This window comes from Dysidea avara, chromosome 2 (genome assembly GCF_963678975.1).
Source record: "Dysidea avara chromosome 2, odDysAvar1.4, whole genome shotgun sequence".
NCBI lineage: Eukaryota > Metazoa > Porifera > Demospongiae > Dictyoceratida > Dysideidae > Dysidea > Dysidea avara.
The window spans coordinates 38022242-38042981 of NC_089273.1; the positions used below are offsets into that span (position 1 = coordinate 38022242).

The 20740-nt window shown below is 36.5% G+C and overlaps 1 protein-coding gene and 2 long non-coding RNA genes across 13 annotated transcripts in view; 1 reads left to right on the plus strand and 2 right to left on the minus strand.

Annotated features, from left to right (window-relative positions):
* Positions 1-20740, plus strand: part of LOC136247257 (uncharacterized) — a 237281-nt gene that overhangs the window by 155171 nt on the left and 61370 nt on the right. The window contains exon 6 of the mRNA XM_066038884.1: positions 5125-5211. Within this exon, the coding sequence (XP_065894956.1) occupies positions 5125-5211 (87 nt within the window). The remainder of the gene's footprint in view (positions 1-5124; positions 5212-20740) is intronic.
* Positions 1-20740, minus strand: part of LOC136247263 (uncharacterized) — a 75750-nt gene that overhangs the window by 26353 nt on the left and 28657 nt on the right. The window lies entirely within an intron of this gene.
* LOC136244867 (uncharacterized) lies at positions 15256-17745 on the minus strand. The gene is made up of 3 exons (XR_010695601.1): positions 17450-17745; positions 17165-17395; positions 15256-15713 (listed from the first exon to the last, which is right to left on the minus strand). It is a non-coding gene; the product is annotated as an uncharacterized lncRNA (long non-coding RNA).

Sequence of the window (20740 nt, forward strand, 5' to 3'; positions counted from 1 at the left end):
TTTTAGCTAGAAACAAGAGATAAACTACAAACAAATCATCCTGTAGAGAGTTCAGCTATAAACAAATAACCCTAGAAGGAGTTCAGCTTGAAACAAGTCACCCAGTAGAGAGATCAGCTAGAAAAAGTCACCATGTAGAGCAATCAGCTAGAAGAAATCACCTTGTAGAGAGTTCAGCTACAAAGAAATCATCCTGTTGAGAGTTCAGCTACAAATCACTCTGTAGAGAGTTCAGCTACTAACGAATCACCATGCAGAGAGATCAGCTAGAAGCTTGTCATCCTGTAGAGGCTTTAGTTATGAACAAATCACCCTGTGTTATGTATGAACATATCAACCTGTAGAGCGTTTAGTTAGATGCAAGTCACTCTGTAGAGAGATCAGCTAGAAGAAGTCTCCTTGTAGAGAGATCAGCTGGAAACAAGTCACTTTGTAGAGAGTTCAGCTACAAAGAAACCACTATGTCACTAGAAACAACTCACCCTATAGAGAGTTCAGCTGCCAACAAATAATTCTTTAGAGAGTTCAGCTACAAACATATCACCCTGTAGAGTGATTAGATTGAAACAAATCACCTTGCACAGAGTTCAGCTACAAACAAATTTCCCTGTAAAGAGTTCAGTTACAAACATATCACCCCCTATAGAGAGATCAGCTAGAAACAAATCACCTTGTAGAGAGTTTAACTACAAACAAGTTACCCTGCAGAGAGTTCAGATACAAACAAATCACCCACCCTGTAGACACTTCAGCTACAAAGAAATTGCCCCGTAGAGAGTTTACTGGCAAACAGATAACCCAGTATAGAGTTCAGTTGGATACTGTAGAGAGACTCCTGTACAGTGTTCAGCTTTGAATACAAGCAAATCACCCTTTAGAGAGTTTAGTTACATTTCAAGTCAAACAGTAGAGAGATCAGCTGCAAATAAATTATCCTGTAGGGAATAATTGGCATGTAATTAATGTATGTAAATAGTTTGTATAATTACTGATAATATCAAAAATAGTTGAAGTATTAAAAATTTGCTTTAAATCTTTTTCTTCTTCCTGTGGTAAAGAAAATAATATGTGTTAAAAAAGTCCAGAAGCTAGCCATAGGATGGCTTTGGGGTATACAATTACAAACAGAAGTGATGTGTAATCAAAAACAATGCGGCTCCCAAAAAAGGCCATGGTGGAAAAAGATGTGAAATCCAAGGTGACAGGCAAGAAATGGCTGTGATGGTAGGTTAATGGTAAAAATCTTAATACTTAATAACGACAATTCAGGTGCCATGACTAAGCGGAAAAAAATTCACCTGAATTGTCGTTATTAAAATTTTTACCACTAACGTACCATCACAGCCATTTCTAGGCCACCACCTCAGGTTTCACATCTTTTTCCACCATGAAATTTTAGGGGGCTGCACCTTTTTTACAGCTTGGCTGTTTTTCACTGTGAAAAAAGAGGGATATAAGATGGTATTTCCAGTGGCTTATTGAATACAGAAAAGCTTGGTATAACCTGTATTATACTAACAATCTCATGTAAGACTTCAGTTAATGTGTTAAATATACTGAAACCATATATGCAATGGTATAGTGTGGGCATTATGTTAGATATAAGCTATTTGAGGTAATGTGGTAAATAAACTGAAACCATATATGCAATAGTATAGTATGGAATTATACTAAAGTATAAAATGAGTATAATACAAGATTCATATTAAGGCTTATTTGTATTCAATAAGCCACTGGAAATACCATAATTATAACCCACTTTTTGCACAGTGTTTGATTAGATTGTACATATCAAGAAGCTTTTGGTTTATAAAAGTTTTGCTATATCCAAATGTGCAAAAATCTTTTGTTTAAATTTGCAATTGAGTTTTACTTTTGCACATGTCCAGAAGGTAGGCTTTCCATAATTTTCACAATCTACAATTTTTAAATTTCTTTTTTTCTGAAAATCCATGCTTGTGCTGGTTTTTTACTGACAATAGCGTGATAGTGTGAAACAGTAATTACTCCAATAATATGGCAGTAAATTAAAGCAATCAAATTATACTATGTACTACCAAAATATCATCTCAGAGCTTCTAAAAAATCTAAACACATGTTCTCATGACCAAGCCCTCATTGTTTACTTTTCTCTACTCATTAATTCTGACCAGTAATATCCAAGATTAACTCAAATACTTCTTTCGACCTAATGAATACGAATCCAAGGATTAAATACTTTTGCAATACTTTTGCTTACAGTAGGTACTTTTTCATATGCATACCAAGCACCTCACATAATGGTTAAAAGAAAAGCTGAGCATGACAAGCATGCTAAACTAGGGGGAATCTGGGAACATGCACTAAGCAAAATTTAAAAAATATATATAATGCTTTGAGATTGAATTTAGCATATTTTTAGTTGTAAAACATGCTAGAATCATTCCAGCAATGTATTCTTACTTGTGTAATTTACTTCTATGTCACTCAAAAATAACATTGTTTATACAAAACTTAATTCTAGAGGCACTTCACTGTGAAAAAGGTGGGATATAAGATGGTATTTCCAGTGGCTTATTGAATACAAATAAGCCTTATTATAAACCCTGTATTATACTCATGTTATACTTTAGTATAATGCATACTATACTATTACATGTATGGTTTCAGTTTAATTACCACAATACTTGGAATAGCTTATATCTGATATAATGCCCACACTATACCATCACATATAAGGTTTCAGTATGTTTAACACATTTACTAAAGCCTTATAGGGATTGTTAGTATAATACAGGTTATACCAAGCTTTTTTGTATTCAATAAGCCACTGGAAATACCATCTTATATCCTTCTTTTTTCACAGTGCTTGTCACAATCTTTCATCTGAACTACTGCTGAGGAGTCACTGTGCAAGCCGATAGGTTAATAAAGTCTTTATGGATTGTTCATTAAATAGAAAGATGAATTATAGTGTTATCTGATATGTTGGTAGTAAGTATAGACAGTTGAGTACTTAAGAGATGACTTGAAATAGTTAGCCAAATTATTTGGGGATAGCCCCCCAGCCAACAACTTCCTACGCCAATGTTTTTTTTTTCTTTGTGACCATTTTTGCTCTAACAAACTATTTTATTAAATAACTTGTATCCTTTATTTAACAATTGTAATTAATTAGTTGTAGTTATAGATAATTATAATTGGTACATAATAATGAAGACTATAATGCCAGACACTGGTTGACCTTCAGGACTACAACTTATATTTGTTGCTGTATTATAAATAATTCCTGCTAATTGTATTGTTCAGTAAAGTTTAAACAATTAATCCAGCCACTAGAAATAGTGACTAAGCACATGCCCCAACTATTAATGTACTGAGAAGTGAATTGGCCATTCCACTTTGTTTTCAAGCATTTTGTGTCCATTATATTAGATTGCACTACAAACAAAGAACAGTTTGAGAAGTGTCTCTGCAATCAATCCAGTCACTATGAGATACTCATGACAGCCAGCTACATTGAAGTCACCACAGTTTACTGCAACTCAGCAGCTACACATGCAGTAGTGGAGAAAAAATGGGACACAAATAGGCTATTATGCTCCAAAATCTTCCAATTATTCTTTCTGGATATTTTTTATTCACCTATTATTCTCAATATTATTCCCCATCTACGTACCTATTATTCCCAAAATTATTTCTGAAATTAGTGCTATATATAAGCATATTAATTATGAATTTATATACCTGACTGTTATAATAGAATTATGGGCTCAAAGTTGATTGCTCTATTAGAGTGAGTGACTGCTCTATTAGACTATCTCAATGTTTTCAACCGTTTTTATGCTTGCACTGTTTCAGTGGTGTATTCAAATTTTTACAACAGGCTACAAAGAAAACTTATAATTTTGTACCAATTATTCCTGGAACTCATCTGATTATTCCAGAACATTCCCTAATTCTTTCAACCACCTATTATTCCCAAAATTATGCTGGCATAACAGATGTATGTCTAGACACAAAGGAGGACAGTGATAAGATTCATGATGCATGCATGAACAGTAAATGCTGTGATTAGCAAAAAGGCATGCGAAGTGATGTTGAACAGTAGCATAACCACAGTTGTTTGAAAGTATCAGTTATATAGTCAGTTAGCTGAAAATACAGTAGGTACATATTTTTGGGTATGCTTATACCTTACCAATACCTTAATTTGTTATGAAGAGGTAGGCGTGATGCTGGTTATAGATGATATGTCCAAAACTCAGCATCATGGAAGAAAATGTGATGCTGCTTTGGTTTGGGCAAGAAAGCCCAAACCTTCAAAATCTGTACTATACAGTATTAATAGTACAGATCATGGAGATTTTCCCAAACCGAAACAACATCATGTTTTCTTCTGGGTTTTGTACATATCATCTGAAAGCCCATTTACTGCAAATCAGCTACTACATATATAGTACAGATTTAAATTTGAATTTAGCTACTGAACAGGAAGCTTATGCTGATTTGTCTAGGGGACTAGCCCAAAGTTACATTCACATAATATTATACAAATTTACATAAAACTAATCTGTGGCTGGATCTGTGAAAGTGGGTCTTATAGCTTCTCCAAATTTTCAGGTTTGGTGAGTCATAACATGTGTATAAAGCATTGTCTAGAATTACATCCAGAAATAATGCTATGATATGAGTGTAAAGTGACTAATTTTTAGGCTGGTACCATACTCACAAGTGAAGTTATGGATTTTCAAGTACATGTAATTGGAAAGGCTATAAGACCCCTTTTTGCAGATCCAGTCACATTTACATATGTGACCAGATTTGCAAAAAGGGATCTCACACACATCCAATTTACCAACTTTCATGATTCATAACTTTCAGATTGAAAAGTCTATACACTGTATATATTGACCTGAAATGTGGTCAGTAGTGAGCACCAATATAGCCTAGTACACAGAAACGTTTTCAGCTTAATATGTTTTTTTTGAGCACTTAGTTATGATCTTTTAAGTTCATAGAATTGTATGTGTGTGGAAAACCCATTTTTGCAAATCCAGTAAAAATATATTAGTTCAAATTTGTTACAAATGATTCCAGGGAATTGCTGGCACACCATCTATTTAAAAATGTTCATTATTTTAGGTAAAACTGGATGATACTGTCAGTCACCCACTGATACCTGCATCAAGCAACAAATTAGAAGACTTGTCCAAGAAAATGACTGCCAAGGTATGTTGTTATCTTTTCACAAAGCTTGTCAAAAATGTAACAATAAATGCAATCATGTGCATGTTTCATGTGACAGAATCCTCTTACAAGAATTTGCTCATATTTAAACTTATTTGCACAGAGACATACCCTGTGTGGTTATAATTATGTACACTTCAAACATTTTGAAATGAAATTTACACTTCAGATTTGCCAACTCAGGGATTCACCATGGAATAGGGCACAGTATATGTGACCGAATTTGACAAAAAAAGGCTTCCACACACATCCACTTTTATGGCTTTGAAGAACTATAATTTAAAGTTGGAGTATGCCTTTTAGTTTCAAATTTTGACCTGGTATTTTACAATGCAATGGAAGAATTGTGTGATAATTTTAGGTCAATAGCTTACTGAACAGTCAGGTTACAGTTTGTTAAAGTCAGAAAATTGGATGTGTGTGGAAGCCTTGTTTTGTCAAATTTGGTCACATATACTTTTGTAAATTCAATGTAGTTTCAGTTAACATGTTGATTGCTGTGGCACAGCCCAGGAGGCGATGATGATACCACTATCATACAGTACGATGAAAGTGTGGGCATGGACAGTAACAAAATATCACCCAAACCCTGCTTCGATTTTTCTTCACAATGACATGACAGTATTGGTTGGGTAAAACCAAGCCGAAATGTGCTTTCATATTGACCCAAAAGATTTTTGTCAAGTTGCTAGATATTTTTTTGACGGAATTTTCTACTGCCTGCCTGATCCATTCAATCAAGCATCACAGAAAACTGGATATAGCTACAGCCCTACTTCTTTCGTGAAAACGTTTCAAATTTACTCAGGAAGAAACCTTTGGCATATCGATAAACATACAAAGCACTTGTATTATATTGCTTTTTATCTTTCTGTACCAGTGAAGGATCTTCATCACGAGTAGGACTACCATCCACGGATGTAGCTATATGTTATACAACATTATGTTACATAATGCATGTATGCCAGCAGACATGTGTTGAAGATGTTGCAGTGATAAGTGAGCATCAGAGACAAGTGTTTGTTTGTAGCAAAATTAACTAACTACTGTGACCGACAATGTTCAGTACAGGCATGGATCTGTACAAGGAAGTTCCACTCTTAATGGTAGACTCCCCCAGCAATGTTTCACTGTTAAGTCTTACCATTTAGACCTTCAGAAATGCAACTGATGCCTTTAACAGTTGCTGTAATAGCTATAGAAGATAAAGGCAATATTTGTTTTTAAAGGCACCTATTGCAAAAATGTAGCAGTTTCAATTGATATTTGAACTATTAATGCACTAAGCAAAGGTAAAAGGAGTATAAAATTTTGCAATGAATGTTTCTTGGGCTGATAAACAAACTTTATTGAATTGAAGAAAACTTGTCAGTTAAAAAGAGGGGTTCCATTAGAGCTTTGCCCCTGCATTAGCTGCTTATCTTGTTTGCTTCATCATTATCTGGACTGGTAGGATTCTTTTCTTCATGACTTTCTTTGTATTTCTTCACATGATGTGTCAAGCAAACCACATAATATAGCTATATTTCCATGCAAACAAAGTGAATGAACCTTGTGTTAAGCTAAATAACTTGACAAACTTCTAAGTGAATACAGTTTGGCAAATATGTTTCTTGGCCTGCGAAAACAGGGCATGTGGGCACAAACTACATGCTGTCACACAACAGATGATATCTCAATACTGGAACAGAATATATGCATTCTGTAACTTGTGCCAATTAAATGCTAGCCAAGAGCTGAAAATTGCATTACCATAGTTTAATGGTATAAAACGTTACATAATTATATGAGCATTGGAAGTTTTAAAAAGTAAGCAAAAATCATGTGCCCACATGCCCTATTTTTGCGGGCCCAATAACATAATTATGTGGTGCACTGTTAAAACGAGGTGTTACAGGTACACCCATCGTAAAGGTGTTCATGTACACCCATGGTATTTACAACACCCTAGGGGAGTATTGTAGCACTTGGGGTGTTGTTGAACACCACAAATGTCATTTTACTCCCCAATAATAGCTAAGCCACTGTAAGGGTGTTTGCCTACACCTAGGTATATTGAAACCCACAATTGGATGCTTGTATTGAAAATTAGGTTATAAGTACAGTTTGCTAACTTCTATAAGAGTGACTTGGAAACAACTATGTGGTAAGTATAAGGTTTTGCAAATATATTATTGCGTACTGCTAATGTGCTTTGTTGTTGGTAGTCATTGAGTATAAATTGAAATCAACATGAAGGTTACTGGAATGCTATAGCAAGCCTACATTTCTTTTCAACAAAATGCCACCATGGAGAGCACTAGAACACCTTTATAGCTATTCCTAGAACACCCTTAGGGAATGTTGCAATGCCCTTGTAACACCTTTTAGTTGCTCCTAAAGCACCCCTGGGGAGTACTACAACTCCCTTCAAAGGAGTTTAATTTAAACAGCAGTTAGAACTCCCCCAAAGGTGATTGGATTACACCCTATTTTTAACAGTGTGGGTTATACTTTTAACTAATCGGCAAAATTTGCTGCCTACTTTCATAATCCAGTATAATTAATTAACTGTCAGTTTTGTGAAAAGAGTCTTCCTGTGTGCACATCCAATATGCCAACTTTAATGATTCATACTTCAGACAGATGGCTTCAAATATGGTGAATTGTTAGCACCAACATTGCTAAATTGATGAAAAATTTTCTGGGCTATGCACAGCACCTACATAATATGTGACCAGGCCTGCGAAAATAGGGCATGTGGGTACATAAAATTTACCTACTTTTTCAAAAGTTCATCACCCATAACGTTTTATGCCACAATGCTACAGTCATGCAATTTTCAGGTATTGTTAAACATTTAATTGGCTTTATAACAAAAGTTACAGAGTGCAAATATTCTATTCCAGTCTTGAGATACAGCCTGCTGTATGACGGGGTGTAGTTTGTGCCCACATGCCCTGTTTTCGCAGGCCCGGTCACATATATGAATTAGTACCTATTTTTAAAAATCCAGTTAGATTAATTTACATTACTATTATATACAGTACATCTAGTCGTCATGAATTTGCAGAAAAATCCACAAATTAGTATTAAAATTTTTCAACTAGAGTAAGGACAATGTAGTACTATGATCAAAAGTGTTAAAACAATGTGGATTGGAGTAATATGTAATGTCTAACTGCTGTATAACAATAAGAGCAAATATCCACACTGTTCTGTTGAGATTGAAATGCAACCGTAGGGATATTTGCTTCTTGGACATTACATACTACTCAAATCCAGCTTGTTTCAGCACTTTTTATAGTGGTACTATATACATTGTCCCTACTCTAGTTTAAAATTCCTATCTTTTCTTATACTAGTTAATTCACGTTTCTATATATTTTGATTACAGTAAGATGAATTATGCAAATTTCATTGGCTACTTACAGGTATCTTAATGCTGTAGATCCCCTATTTCTGTTTCAATAGCTGGGGCAAAAAAAAAACAAAAAAAAACCTACCAATTAAGTTCCTGTAACATTGGCAATGCATAGGCAATTAACTTGATAGCAAGTGCTGTTACAAGTTACAGACAATTGTATCGGCCTTGTTTCTATTAATGAGCACTACATTTCTTGTGACACAACCAGCTGAGAAAGTCCACAAAGCAGCCATGCTCTAAATAAGTTAGATATTGAAACACAAATCCTCACATCCTGTAGTAGTGCCCTTACTTCACTCGGGTGCCACAACACAGGGTCTTTCAAGTTTATAAATTCCTTTGAACCCTTTATTTCAATGTCTAACAATGGCATACTTACATATAGTGTGTGTGTGTGTGTGTGTGTGTGTGTGTGTGTGTGTGTGTGTGTGTGTGTGTGTGTGTGTGTGTGCATGTGTGTGTGTGCGATGGCATCTGCAAAAACATGACACAAAAAATCCACAAAAGCATTCTTCGAACTCCTGTTTATTAAAATTTATTATTATAATCTACTTAGCTACAGTACCACCCAGAGGTAATGTTACAATCCCTCGCAAGTGCTTAAATCCAGGCCAAGACTCGACATGACACACAACTGGAATACATCACGTGTGAAGGCACACAGTTACTGGAGCAGCCACCAGAAGAAGCTCACATGTCATGGCTACACATGGTGAGTTAGTTAGCACACACATGCCAAAGGAATCACAGGTCATAAATTGGCTACACGACTGTCAACTGCTCGCGAGTGTAATGTTACATCTGGGTGGTACTGTAAGAGTACCGTTTAACAAAGTTTCAGCCTAATATGCCAATAACTTTTGAGGTTACAGCTCTTCATGGTAGCAACAGCATAAAAAATGATTAGTACAGCAAGTATAGGGAAAATAAATACATGTGTTTACTACAACAGTTCTGACTTATAAATGGAATAGTGTATAGGGTTGAAATTTGTGGCATTGTGTTAGCCATGAGTAGGGTAATCAAATACTGGGTAAGTAAGTCTTTTTCACCTTTCCTTATCTCAAAGGAAGGAAAAATTTGTGAAGAATGATCAATTGCATAAAATTACTTTGACGTGACATAAACAAATAGCCGTAACTTGCATTCCTTTGAGTCTACTACACACTGAAACTAAGATTTGTTACTCCTCCTGAGAGGTGAATAAGATGATATCAGATGTTTTAGATGACAGGGAGATGTTTTATTGTTAGTCCCTTCCTTCATTAAGAAAAAGGCACTGAGAACCGCTCATTGAAGGCAAGGCAGACTAACACTCATATCTCGGGAATTCTTGCATGAAACAAAATATTTTAAACTCCACTTGCTTTGGGGATCATGATGCTACCAAGGTGTATAGTGTTATCACCCTCCTTTGTTATGAAGCAAGCTCTTTAAATAGTCAGATTTTTTTTTTTTGATTTTATAAACCTTCCACCCATTGCGTGTTTATGAAGAAATTATTTTTCAAAGTAGTACTGAAAAGAATAATGATTGATATAACATAAAAACAGCAAACTACAATTAAAATAACTACTGTAGCTACTAAACAAAAGAAACTGGCTACAAAACATGTACACCTACAAGTTACCTTGAAGCTAACTACCTTACAATATGTGACCAGATTTTACAAAACCGATCCAAATCTCACATAAGGCAAAATCAAACTAAAACTACCAGTGGATAGCCACACTATATCGTTCTACTAGCTTTGACACTCCGCATTACTTAAACTACTCAAGGCTGGTTATAACAGACAACTTTTCTGGGTGGTGTAGAGATATCGAAAGGAAGTATTTGGCCTTGTGAAGGGTCTGGCTTGGCAAGAATCAGTGGTATACTGGTGGATGGCCTGATAATGTTGGCCAGGTATTTTTCTGTTGATTTTGTTACATATCAGCCACTAAGGAGACAGCACAGCCCTGTAATCTCAAGTCTGGACTCCAATTGTGATCTGCCTCCATTTTGAAGTCTATCTCTTTCCCTCCCCACAATCCCCACCCTCCACCTTTTGTGAGCACTCGTGATACTACTTCACTCATCCACCTGCTCAGATTTTCTATCTTATTTGGTAGGAAACTCTACTAGTAGCTACAAGTACTGGAAGTGATCTGAAAAGTACGTAATGGATTGATGCATCTTTTGTGTAAATTTCATATGTGTGCTTGCTATCCTTGGTGAGTTATGCTGACTTGAATTATTTAAAACCATTTATCTTGAAACTTCAAATGTGCAATCTTAGATCGTTTTTCCAACATCCAGTCACATATATATTCTACTGCAATAACTACAAAAATAGGTATTCAGGGAAGGGAAATCGTTTTCTCCACCCTGCAGAGCTCAGTATTTTAGCACCATTCTAGCATTGTTTATTGCATTCTACCATAAAACTAGGCTTGCACAAACATAATATGGCAGATTCAGTCACAAATGTTTATTTGATTTAAGTGCTATATGAAGTTACTAAACTCAGTGGCCAGTGTTCTCATCTGTGGCAAGGTACTCATGTGGCTTGTGTCTATCACCACGATTTTCCACAGTTCCAGTACCTCATAAAAGAACGGCCGAGCTAGAAGACACAAGCATTGCTTGCATGTGCTCTACTGGCGACATTACCTGTGAGCTGTACTGTAAATAACTAGCAGGAATCTGGATGTCTGTAGGTTTCTGATGCGGATACCTACTACAGACCACTCCATGTCAGTAATGAACTCAACTGTGGCAAATTAAACCTCTAGCAGATTAGGCCTCAATCTTAATAGCCCATTACAGTACAAAGTACTGTATTATGCGTAGTAATATTACCTAGAAGTGCATACAGGAGTAGAAGGTAGCACTTAGTTTCATCCAGTTTAGGTTTTATTATTAGAAAAGTGGCACTCCCTCTAAAATAAATTATATGTAACAAAGTGCTAACGAATATTCAAAGTGTCTTAATGAATCGAATAGTATCATGCTGACCGATTAGTCAAATAGCCGAATAATCGTTTCAGCACTAATATCAATCAATCTTGAACTAATCCTTTCTTCACAGTGTAGCTGTAAACTAGGTTTTTACCATGTTTTCATACTATCCCATTGTACATCATGTAAAATAAGCAGAGTTTTAGCCTCTCTGGCAACCAATACACAAAAATTATGCATATTATGCTGGCATTATGCTCAATACTTTTGACTACCTATTATGCCCAAATTGTGATGGCATGTTCAACGTAGGCCTACTTTGCAGTAACATTCATCAGTCACTTTAGCTCTCATTGATATTAATGTGTAGCAGGTATTCTAGTCACCTAAACAAGACTAACACTCCCAGTACTTGGACCATTTGATTTATCTACAGCCCTCATTTCTCTTGGTTGGCTAACCGTGTTTAATGAATTATTCTTAAAATCTGATCAAACAATGGTGATAATTCATTAGAAAGTGTAAGTGTTTTACAAGAAGATCAGAGTGATGAAGACAGACCTCATGGTGATTGTATTGTTGAATCTCAGTAGAGAACAAATCACATTCACTACTACCATCTTCTGTTGTCTGTATAAAAAATTCCCTAATCGAGACAGCAAATCTGTTCCTATTACAGTTTAGCTGGAGCCCCCTTCTATATTTGGACCACTACTGTTGTTGAATACCCTGGACAACTCATGTCAATCTTAATTTGCAGCACTATCTTAGGATTGTTCTCACTGTAGTACTGCAGAATGAGAGAGGTTGGTTCCAAATGGATATGACTGCTGTCCTCCACTCCAATAGGGTCTGTCTTGGATGGAGCTGCTGTGCCAAAATCTCTAAAGAGCTTCAAATTGTATACTTCTTACTGGGGACCCAGTATCTAATCAGGCCTCCACCAGTTCCCCTTCTACTTTTACCAGAGCTTTTAAGACAGGACCCAACTGAATATTTCCAGTGGAGGGCTCTGATGTAATGCCATGCATTAGAATAACTACTGAATCCAATGCTTTATTAACCTCAACATGCTAGACTCTGAGGGTTGATCACTTATTGCAAACTTTGATTGGCTATTGTCAACAACATTTTCCACAGTTGTAACATTTGAAAGTACATCGACTCCCCTTTTACATCTTTTGTATTGTTGGAATTAGTAAGTTTGTTCCCAGTAGCTTCTGTGTACTTTTACTGCATAGAATAAGGGCATTGCCTGATCAAATGAGATAATGACCCACAGTTATAACACCTAAGTCCTATTTCAAACTTAACCCTTTCATGGCTGTAACTGGATTTATCCGGCACAATGGTATAAAACACACGCTGAATGCAATTCCAACATGCTAGCACTTCTATTGTGCGTTTCATAGTACGATGCGCTAGCCCTAAAGCAGGCATGCCCACAGAGGTCCAGTTTCTGGGATAACCAGATAGTTTGCGCACTATTGCGGGTTTATTACATAACCTAGTAAAACTTTTCTCTCGAAAATAGGGCTATTTCGTTTATGTTTGAGTTGATAGTAATGTTTTGAACAAAGATATATTGCTGTAGATAGGCTAAGACAACCGGAAAGTAGCTGTGGATGGTTTTTCAGACGTGTGGCGTGATTCAATCGTGTACGTATACGCATGTGTGACACTGGATTTGTGATAAAACTCGAAGAAACCAGCCATGAAGATGATGATTCAGTAAGGAAACAACATAAAATAGTTTCTTACACTGTAACGCTTATTTGTAGATAGTTTATTAGTGGCCGCCTGTTTCTCAAGGCTGCTTTTAGCGTAGTTTGTATGTAGTATTGTTGTCTTATAATTACTTTGTGGTTGTATTTACGTAAATAAAAACAACCCTGTCGAGATTGTTAGTCCACAGCGTTTACGTACAGGTATAGTAACCAAGTGGTTTAGTGTACAGTGAGGCTTATACAGCATGATTCGGCATGCCTTGTAAAGCGCGCTGGGAAATTCAGCCGTGAAAGGGTTATTAAATAATTAACACATGATCTTTATAGTCTAAAGCAAGCATATCATTCTCAGGATTAATCACAGATCTTGAATTACCAGGAAAACATATACCTTGGTCTGACTCAATGGAACCTCTGAGCGGGTAGAACCAAAATGTAGCAACCTAAACCTAGCTTTAGAAAGTAATGGACTAAAGCTATCCTTTATTTCCACTACGTACCTTTGACTTTATTTCAGGAAGGAGTCCAGCTACAAATTTATTTACTAACACAGTCTATCCAATTTTTTCCACTTCTTTTGTACCTTGCTGTACACTAGGGTATGCCTTGTTGAAAACGGAATGAAAATCTTGTGCATACTGATCTACTGTCTCCATTATTCCTTTTTTTTGTCATGAAATAAACTTATTAATTCTATCGATAGCTTGACTGGTGTAAACCTATTACATAATTCAGCAACTAATTGTGAGTAATTGGTATGCTGCTCCATAGTGCAGGATCAAAAAAGCATAAGCCTGACTACCTAGTCTGGTAATCAGGTTCACGAGTTTAGTCTGAGGAGACCAATTACAAATATCAGCAATTACTCTAACTACTCTTGAATTGTACCAGTTACTGCCTCACTGCCATCTAATTCTCCACTGAATTTGGGAAGGGGTAGTAACTGCTGAGCCAACAAGACAGATCCTATCTCATCAACATGAGCAGTTGTGGAACCAGTGTGATTATTCCACCTAAAATAATAGGAAGGTTAACATGAGCAGTTGTATGGTTTGTGTTTACTGTTTCGATAACTCTTGTTCTTACTAAAGATTGATCACCTCGTTCCTCACATGGGACACATTATGAGGAATAATTCAACACAACACGTGCATTATCATTAATAACAATTGGTACAGATAACTCTGAACTACCAATATCAGTTTTACTCACCATTTCACATGTGTGCTGCTCTCCAGAAACATCTTCCTAGCCAATCTGTTGTACCCTATCAGTAGGTCGTTTACTGGAACAACATTTCAATGACTGCTGTTGATCCACAATCAGTACACAAGTACTTCCTATGACCTGAGCTTGGTTAACTGAAAAATCTTCACTCTGTTTAACTTCTCTAAGTGGTGTAAATATCACTTTTCTTCTTGCATTCTGTTTCGGTGTTGCAATTTTTGTATTTGTTGAACTATACTGTCTTCATAGGCTTCCCACTGATTCTTAACTTTTGCTTCTGCCTTTGACATTATAACTCTATAGTAGCTTCTACCCTTTCTAACTTCCCTGCTAACTATGCACACTGCTACCACAGGAAAAAATGTGGCATTTCCTGTAGCAGGATATGTGCTGGAAATTTACAGGACAGGTGACATTTCCAGCACATATCCGGGAGATGGAAATGTACAGGAAATTTGCAAATTTCCTGTACATTTCCTACTACATGATAGGGCACAATTTCCTGCAGATTTCCTGCACTGGACATATGAAATTTCCTACAGATTTCTTCTATAAGGTATTTATGAAATTTCCAATACATTTCCTCTATACAATATCTATGGAATTTCCTATAGATTTCCCCTATACAATATCTATGAAATTTCCTACAGATTTCCTCTATACAATATCTATGAAATTTCCTACAGATTTCCCTTATACAATATCTATGACATTTCCAACAGATTTCTTCTATACAGTATTAATGAAATTTCAAATACATTTCTTGTACAGTATCAATGAAACTTATACATGTGGTAAAAACTGTAAACAATAATATCTACATGGTACTACATTATATACAAGTACACAGTTACAAGGGTATAGTATAGCTACAAGTTAGTCACATAGTACAGTACCATATATCAGATTTTGTGACCCATCACGAAATTTCTTTTGCTTGGGACAAAGTGTGATCACCTGGGCTGAACCTGTTTAATAGACTACCATCTTTATCATCATATCAGCATGTTTACTCCTTAAGCTTGAGTTGTAACTTTCATTAGCTCATCGTATCACTCCTTGCTAGATGTCTCTCTGCTCTCTTGGTGTATCGATGTCACTTAATATCTTCTTGATTGATAGCTATTTCCACCTTGCCCTTAAGTTCGGCATATTACAGCTGCTCCACTTTATTGAAGTTTCTGTAAATTGTATAATGTAACTGAATGCACGGTATAATACACATTAACAAAAAAATGCAACCTACACTACAATATAACTATTTTTCTTGGACATTTAAGAAAGTTGAACGATGCAAGATTACTGAAAACAGATCCAGTGTAACCATACGAAAAATGTTTGTGGTCAGGGCCAACAAATATGAAAAACTGAATACATTAATACTATGCATAGAAAACACATTAATAGTAGGACCTAATGTATTTCGCAGACTGAACTCGCAGACAGGACTCGCAGACTGGACTCATGCACTGAACTAAACAGCTTCTTAACAGTTATCCAGGCATTATCTAGCTCCTGTACCACTGGAAACACCATTATCAAGCTAAAACTGTTGAAGCTGCTCTTCCTACAAAGTTACACAGTTCGCGAATGCACTAATTTAATAGAATGTTTACAAAACATGTGTACTTGTGCATACTAGCAGTGGTGGAGGCTATTGTAGTTGCGTAGGATTAATTCCTTTGCTGCTTTACTGCTTAGTACTAGTGGATAGGCTACTGTGAATGACCAGAAGTAAATACTTAGCGATGTTGTTAGTATTGCGCTATCCGCTTAATGCTGCCCGCTAAGTTAGTTTACATCTAAAAATATGTTGTCACTATATAGACTGTGTAGAAAAGGCTATGTATAGCCTATATCTAACTATTTATGCACTATTATAACGTCTTGTAAATATTCTAATAAATTAGTGCACGTGCGATATTTGTGACTTTGTAGGAAGAGCAGCTTCAGTAGTTTTAGCTTGACATTAGTGTCTACAGTGGTACAAGAACTAGGAAATTCCTGGATAATTGTTAAGAAGCTGTTTCTAACTTAGTGTGAGTCCACTCCACAAAATACATTAGGCCTATTAGTAGCAGGTTGGCAGCTATTCTTGAAAACTAGCTCCTTAAGTGGCTGAAATACAGCAGAATCAATACCAAAATCTTTGGCTGGCTGTTGAAGGCCATCCACCACTGATTGTCATGAAGCAAGGTCCTTGTGTCAAAGCCAGAAAATGTGACTAGAGCCTGACAGGGCACCCAGAAAACATAACCTCAAGAAACCAGTTTTGAGCATCAAAATCGCCGGATAGTTTGATAGTGTAGCTACCCACTAGAGGTGGTCGTTCAATTTCCCCTGGTGTATAATTTGGTTCCGGTTTCTAAAATCAAGTTACAAATAATGGTAAAGTACTGTGTGGTATTATGTTCAATCCAAATGCACCTGGGAATGCATACATACTACTCAAGGTACTACTTAGCACAATTACTGTAGGCAAGATATGAGCAATGTAGGATATAAGGTTACACATATTTTGAACAGGATGTCTGTTTGTGGCCTTGTTTAATAATACACCACAGATTAAACACATACTACAAACAAATACATAATTACAAACAAGACTTGTAATCACAAAAGAGAACCTCACCTACAGACCAGGTGACACATCAACGACATTCAGTAACAGCTCAAACTCAATTGTAGGTTGGCATCCTGAGGTCCGATGGACTTTTTCAACAGGTGCTATAGTCTTAATGATGTTCACCATCTTGGAAAAGCTACCATTCTCTTAATATATCTGGTGATACATTCTGCTGACGAGTAACACTATATTTATCTCCAGACATACTATTCTATTGATGAGTGCGATTTTGATAACCTGGATATAATAAATATTTGTGTACTGGACTAGGCGACTCTAAATGATGCCTACCTTGTTTTCCTGCTCCGAGTTGTAGTAAGAAGAGCTTGTTGTTTCCTCACATTAGAAGCAGTGGCAATAATACCATTCCTTTTCACATACCCATATAGAATTATAGCTGTTAAGGTAGGCGGGTGATGTGCGAGTAGTGACTTGAGTCCAGAACCCCTCGAGTCGAGACGGCCGCTTCACTGGCATTCTTTTATTTCACTACTTGCTTGCGGAGTCTTCTCTTTCTCTATGTCACAGAAGAACGCTTCGATTCTCTCCAACTTTCTGCCAGCACCTGCCAACGTCGCCATTTTTAATGTTCTTGCGCAGCATAACAAACGCCTCAACTTTTGTCAGAAAAAAACTATTAAGTTGCGCGCTTAGGTTAAAATCGATCGGTAAAATTCTTGCTCTTTGCGACCCACCCAACCTTTTACTCTAGAAGAGAAAGAGAGTATCTTCCCTCATATTATGTACAGCTAGCTAAATATTATACGTAGCTATACCATAGATTATATAGAGGGCTATAATCTATGGTTTTAAACTCTAGTGCACAGACTAACGTACGAGAAGCCATACAATTGCACGTAAGAGTTTGCTACTTGATATTATTTCAGCCCTTCAGTACACTCAGACTTACTTCAAAGATTCTGTTGAGCAGCATGCAACTGTCAGCACCCAACTAAATTACGTTAAAAATGCTTTCAGATTGCTGCATCTCAGGCTTGAGTGATGAATTTAAAATTTTTCCTGGTGGAGGGGGGGCCTGACCCCAGACCCCCTTGAAAATATGCTACAATTGCTATGCCCTCAACTGTGGTGGCCCACCCGCCCCTATTTTGCCAGAGCCAGCCCTGCTTGGTAGTCTTGTTTGGTTACACTTTGGTTCACACTTATCAGATTTGATCAATTTAATTGTTCAGGACAAGTAGTGCAATCTGGATCCAGAGGCAGAGATGGTTTCAGTGCCCACAGGTGATTAGTGCTGTGAGCAACTAGCAATCTGGCTCAGTGCCCGAGACATGCTGAAACACGTAGTAGCTACTGTAATACATGAAGGAGTTGATTATATAATTACAGGGGAGGATCCAGACTTTTAAAAGGGGGGGTTCCACTTTAAATTGCAACTTCAGTCTAGCTGTAAGTTGAAGATCAAAAAAAAAACAAGGTCATTACCTGCTGTCAATAGCTGCCCTCACCATAGATTCCCTCACCAACTACATTTCCTTATTTATAACTGTATACATATAGCTTGCTACACTGCTCCTCAAAAGACTACTGTGACTTCTCTATTAGAGTATCTCGAGTAAGAGAGGCTCTTCTTTCAAAAGGGGGGTTCCATGGAACCCTTTGAACCCCCCTGGATCTGCCCCTGAATTCGATACAGCATTTTGCATGTATGATCAGCTTTGGCTACACAGCATGTGCAATTCCCACTGAGCCAAACTGGAAATTGACAAATAGCTACACCAAAATCTTTTAAGTGCATTTTATGTAAGTAATTATGCATCAGATGTAAAGCAAAAGCAAACATCACAATGTCGACCCTATTTGATGTGGTGTCAGACTCATACATTATGTAGAGTCGTTTTTCTACGATAAAGTGTGTGGGAATACTACCTTAAATAGACATATACTTCTTGTAGCCAATATAGCTCCTAATGCTGTTCAGTCCCCTTCATTGACTCATTGTCAATAGTCTCTCAACAGACCACCCTATAGTTTGTGGCTGCTGATAGTAAAATATCTGAGTTGAGTTAGCTACATATACGTATGCTGGTGAGAATTTTATAAATTTATCCCAGAAATTTTATTGTAGTTGTGTGGCACAATGGATCCTAGCCACTACTACTATGATCCAGTAGCAGTAGTGGCTACTGGATGGTAGCTTCATTGGTTTCGTATACATAATTATGTGTTGACCTGGTTATAGTGGTACTCCTCTGGTAAGAGTAGAAAGGTGTGTGCTGAAGTTCCAACAGGTACTGTAGAAAATGTATGGGAGATGAGTTTCCCAGTTCGCTGTGTATAGAAAATTGTTCCAGCTCATCGATAAAATAATTTTTTGCTTATTGTGAGATGACACATAACAGCCTATAATATTATTTAATTTTATGGTGATCCTGTGTAATTCATAATACAAAGTGACGTAATTATGCAAAGGTTGCTTGTTTTCTGTTTTGTGCCATGGTTACCAATGGGGCTCTATAGAGAGTGTCTGGAAAGCCACCCATTTGTTTGTTTAACCATTACTAGCACTTACAAATTGTGGCAAACCTATTATATCAAACAGCATGTAGCATTTTTTGAGCTGTAACAATTTGTTATTACATATATAGGTATATTGATCACGAGATTAAAGTTTGGTGCATGGGTTAATTTCTATATTATGCAAGACAACAAAAACTGTGAAGTGTGCGATAGAATTTTCAGTGGATGCAGATATATTCATGTAATAATTCTACCTTTAGCTACCAGTTAAACTGCATAGTACAAACTGAAAATAAAATTATTGCAAAATTCTACAGTAATTTGAGCTGAAGTGTAACCATATCAATTTAAAATTCCATAGTAACTTCAAATCAATGACAGTAAAAGTGGCACGTGTCAAACTTATATTACATGCCTAACTGCAAACTACCGTAACAGGTGATATGTACTAATACAGAAAATGCACCAGAAATGTAAACAAATTACCTTGAAATTTCCGCATAACTGGAAATCACCTGGACAGGTGGTATGTACTAGTACAGGAAATGTTTCAGAAATGTGAACAAAGAACTCCTTGACAAAATATGGTTGTGGAATTTCCTGCAAAACTGGAAATTAGATGGAAGAGTGATATGTAGAAGTACAGGAAATGTGTCAGAAATGTAAACCAAATAATTTCCTTGACATTTCCAGTTCCAGGAAATGTGACATTTCCTGCATGAGTGGAAATTGCCTGGAAAGGTGGCATGTATTAGGGCAGGAAATGTGCCAGAAATATGAACAAAATATTCCTTGACATTTTTGAAAGTGGCATTTCCTGCAAAACTGGAAATCACTTGGAAAGGTGATATGTACAAGTACAGGAAATGTGTCAGAAATTCAAACAGAAAATTTCCTTCACATTTCCTGTACCGATATAACCGCCGGAAATGTGGTATTTTTTGCTGTGTACTCTAGCTTACTCCTTTCATTCTCCAGCATTATACATTGGTATTTCCATTTTGTAATTTTCTGATTAAACTCTTCACACTTACTCTTCCACTGATTAACATTCACCTCCTCTTCTTTTAACTGTTCCTGCTACTGAATGATTTTTTGCTC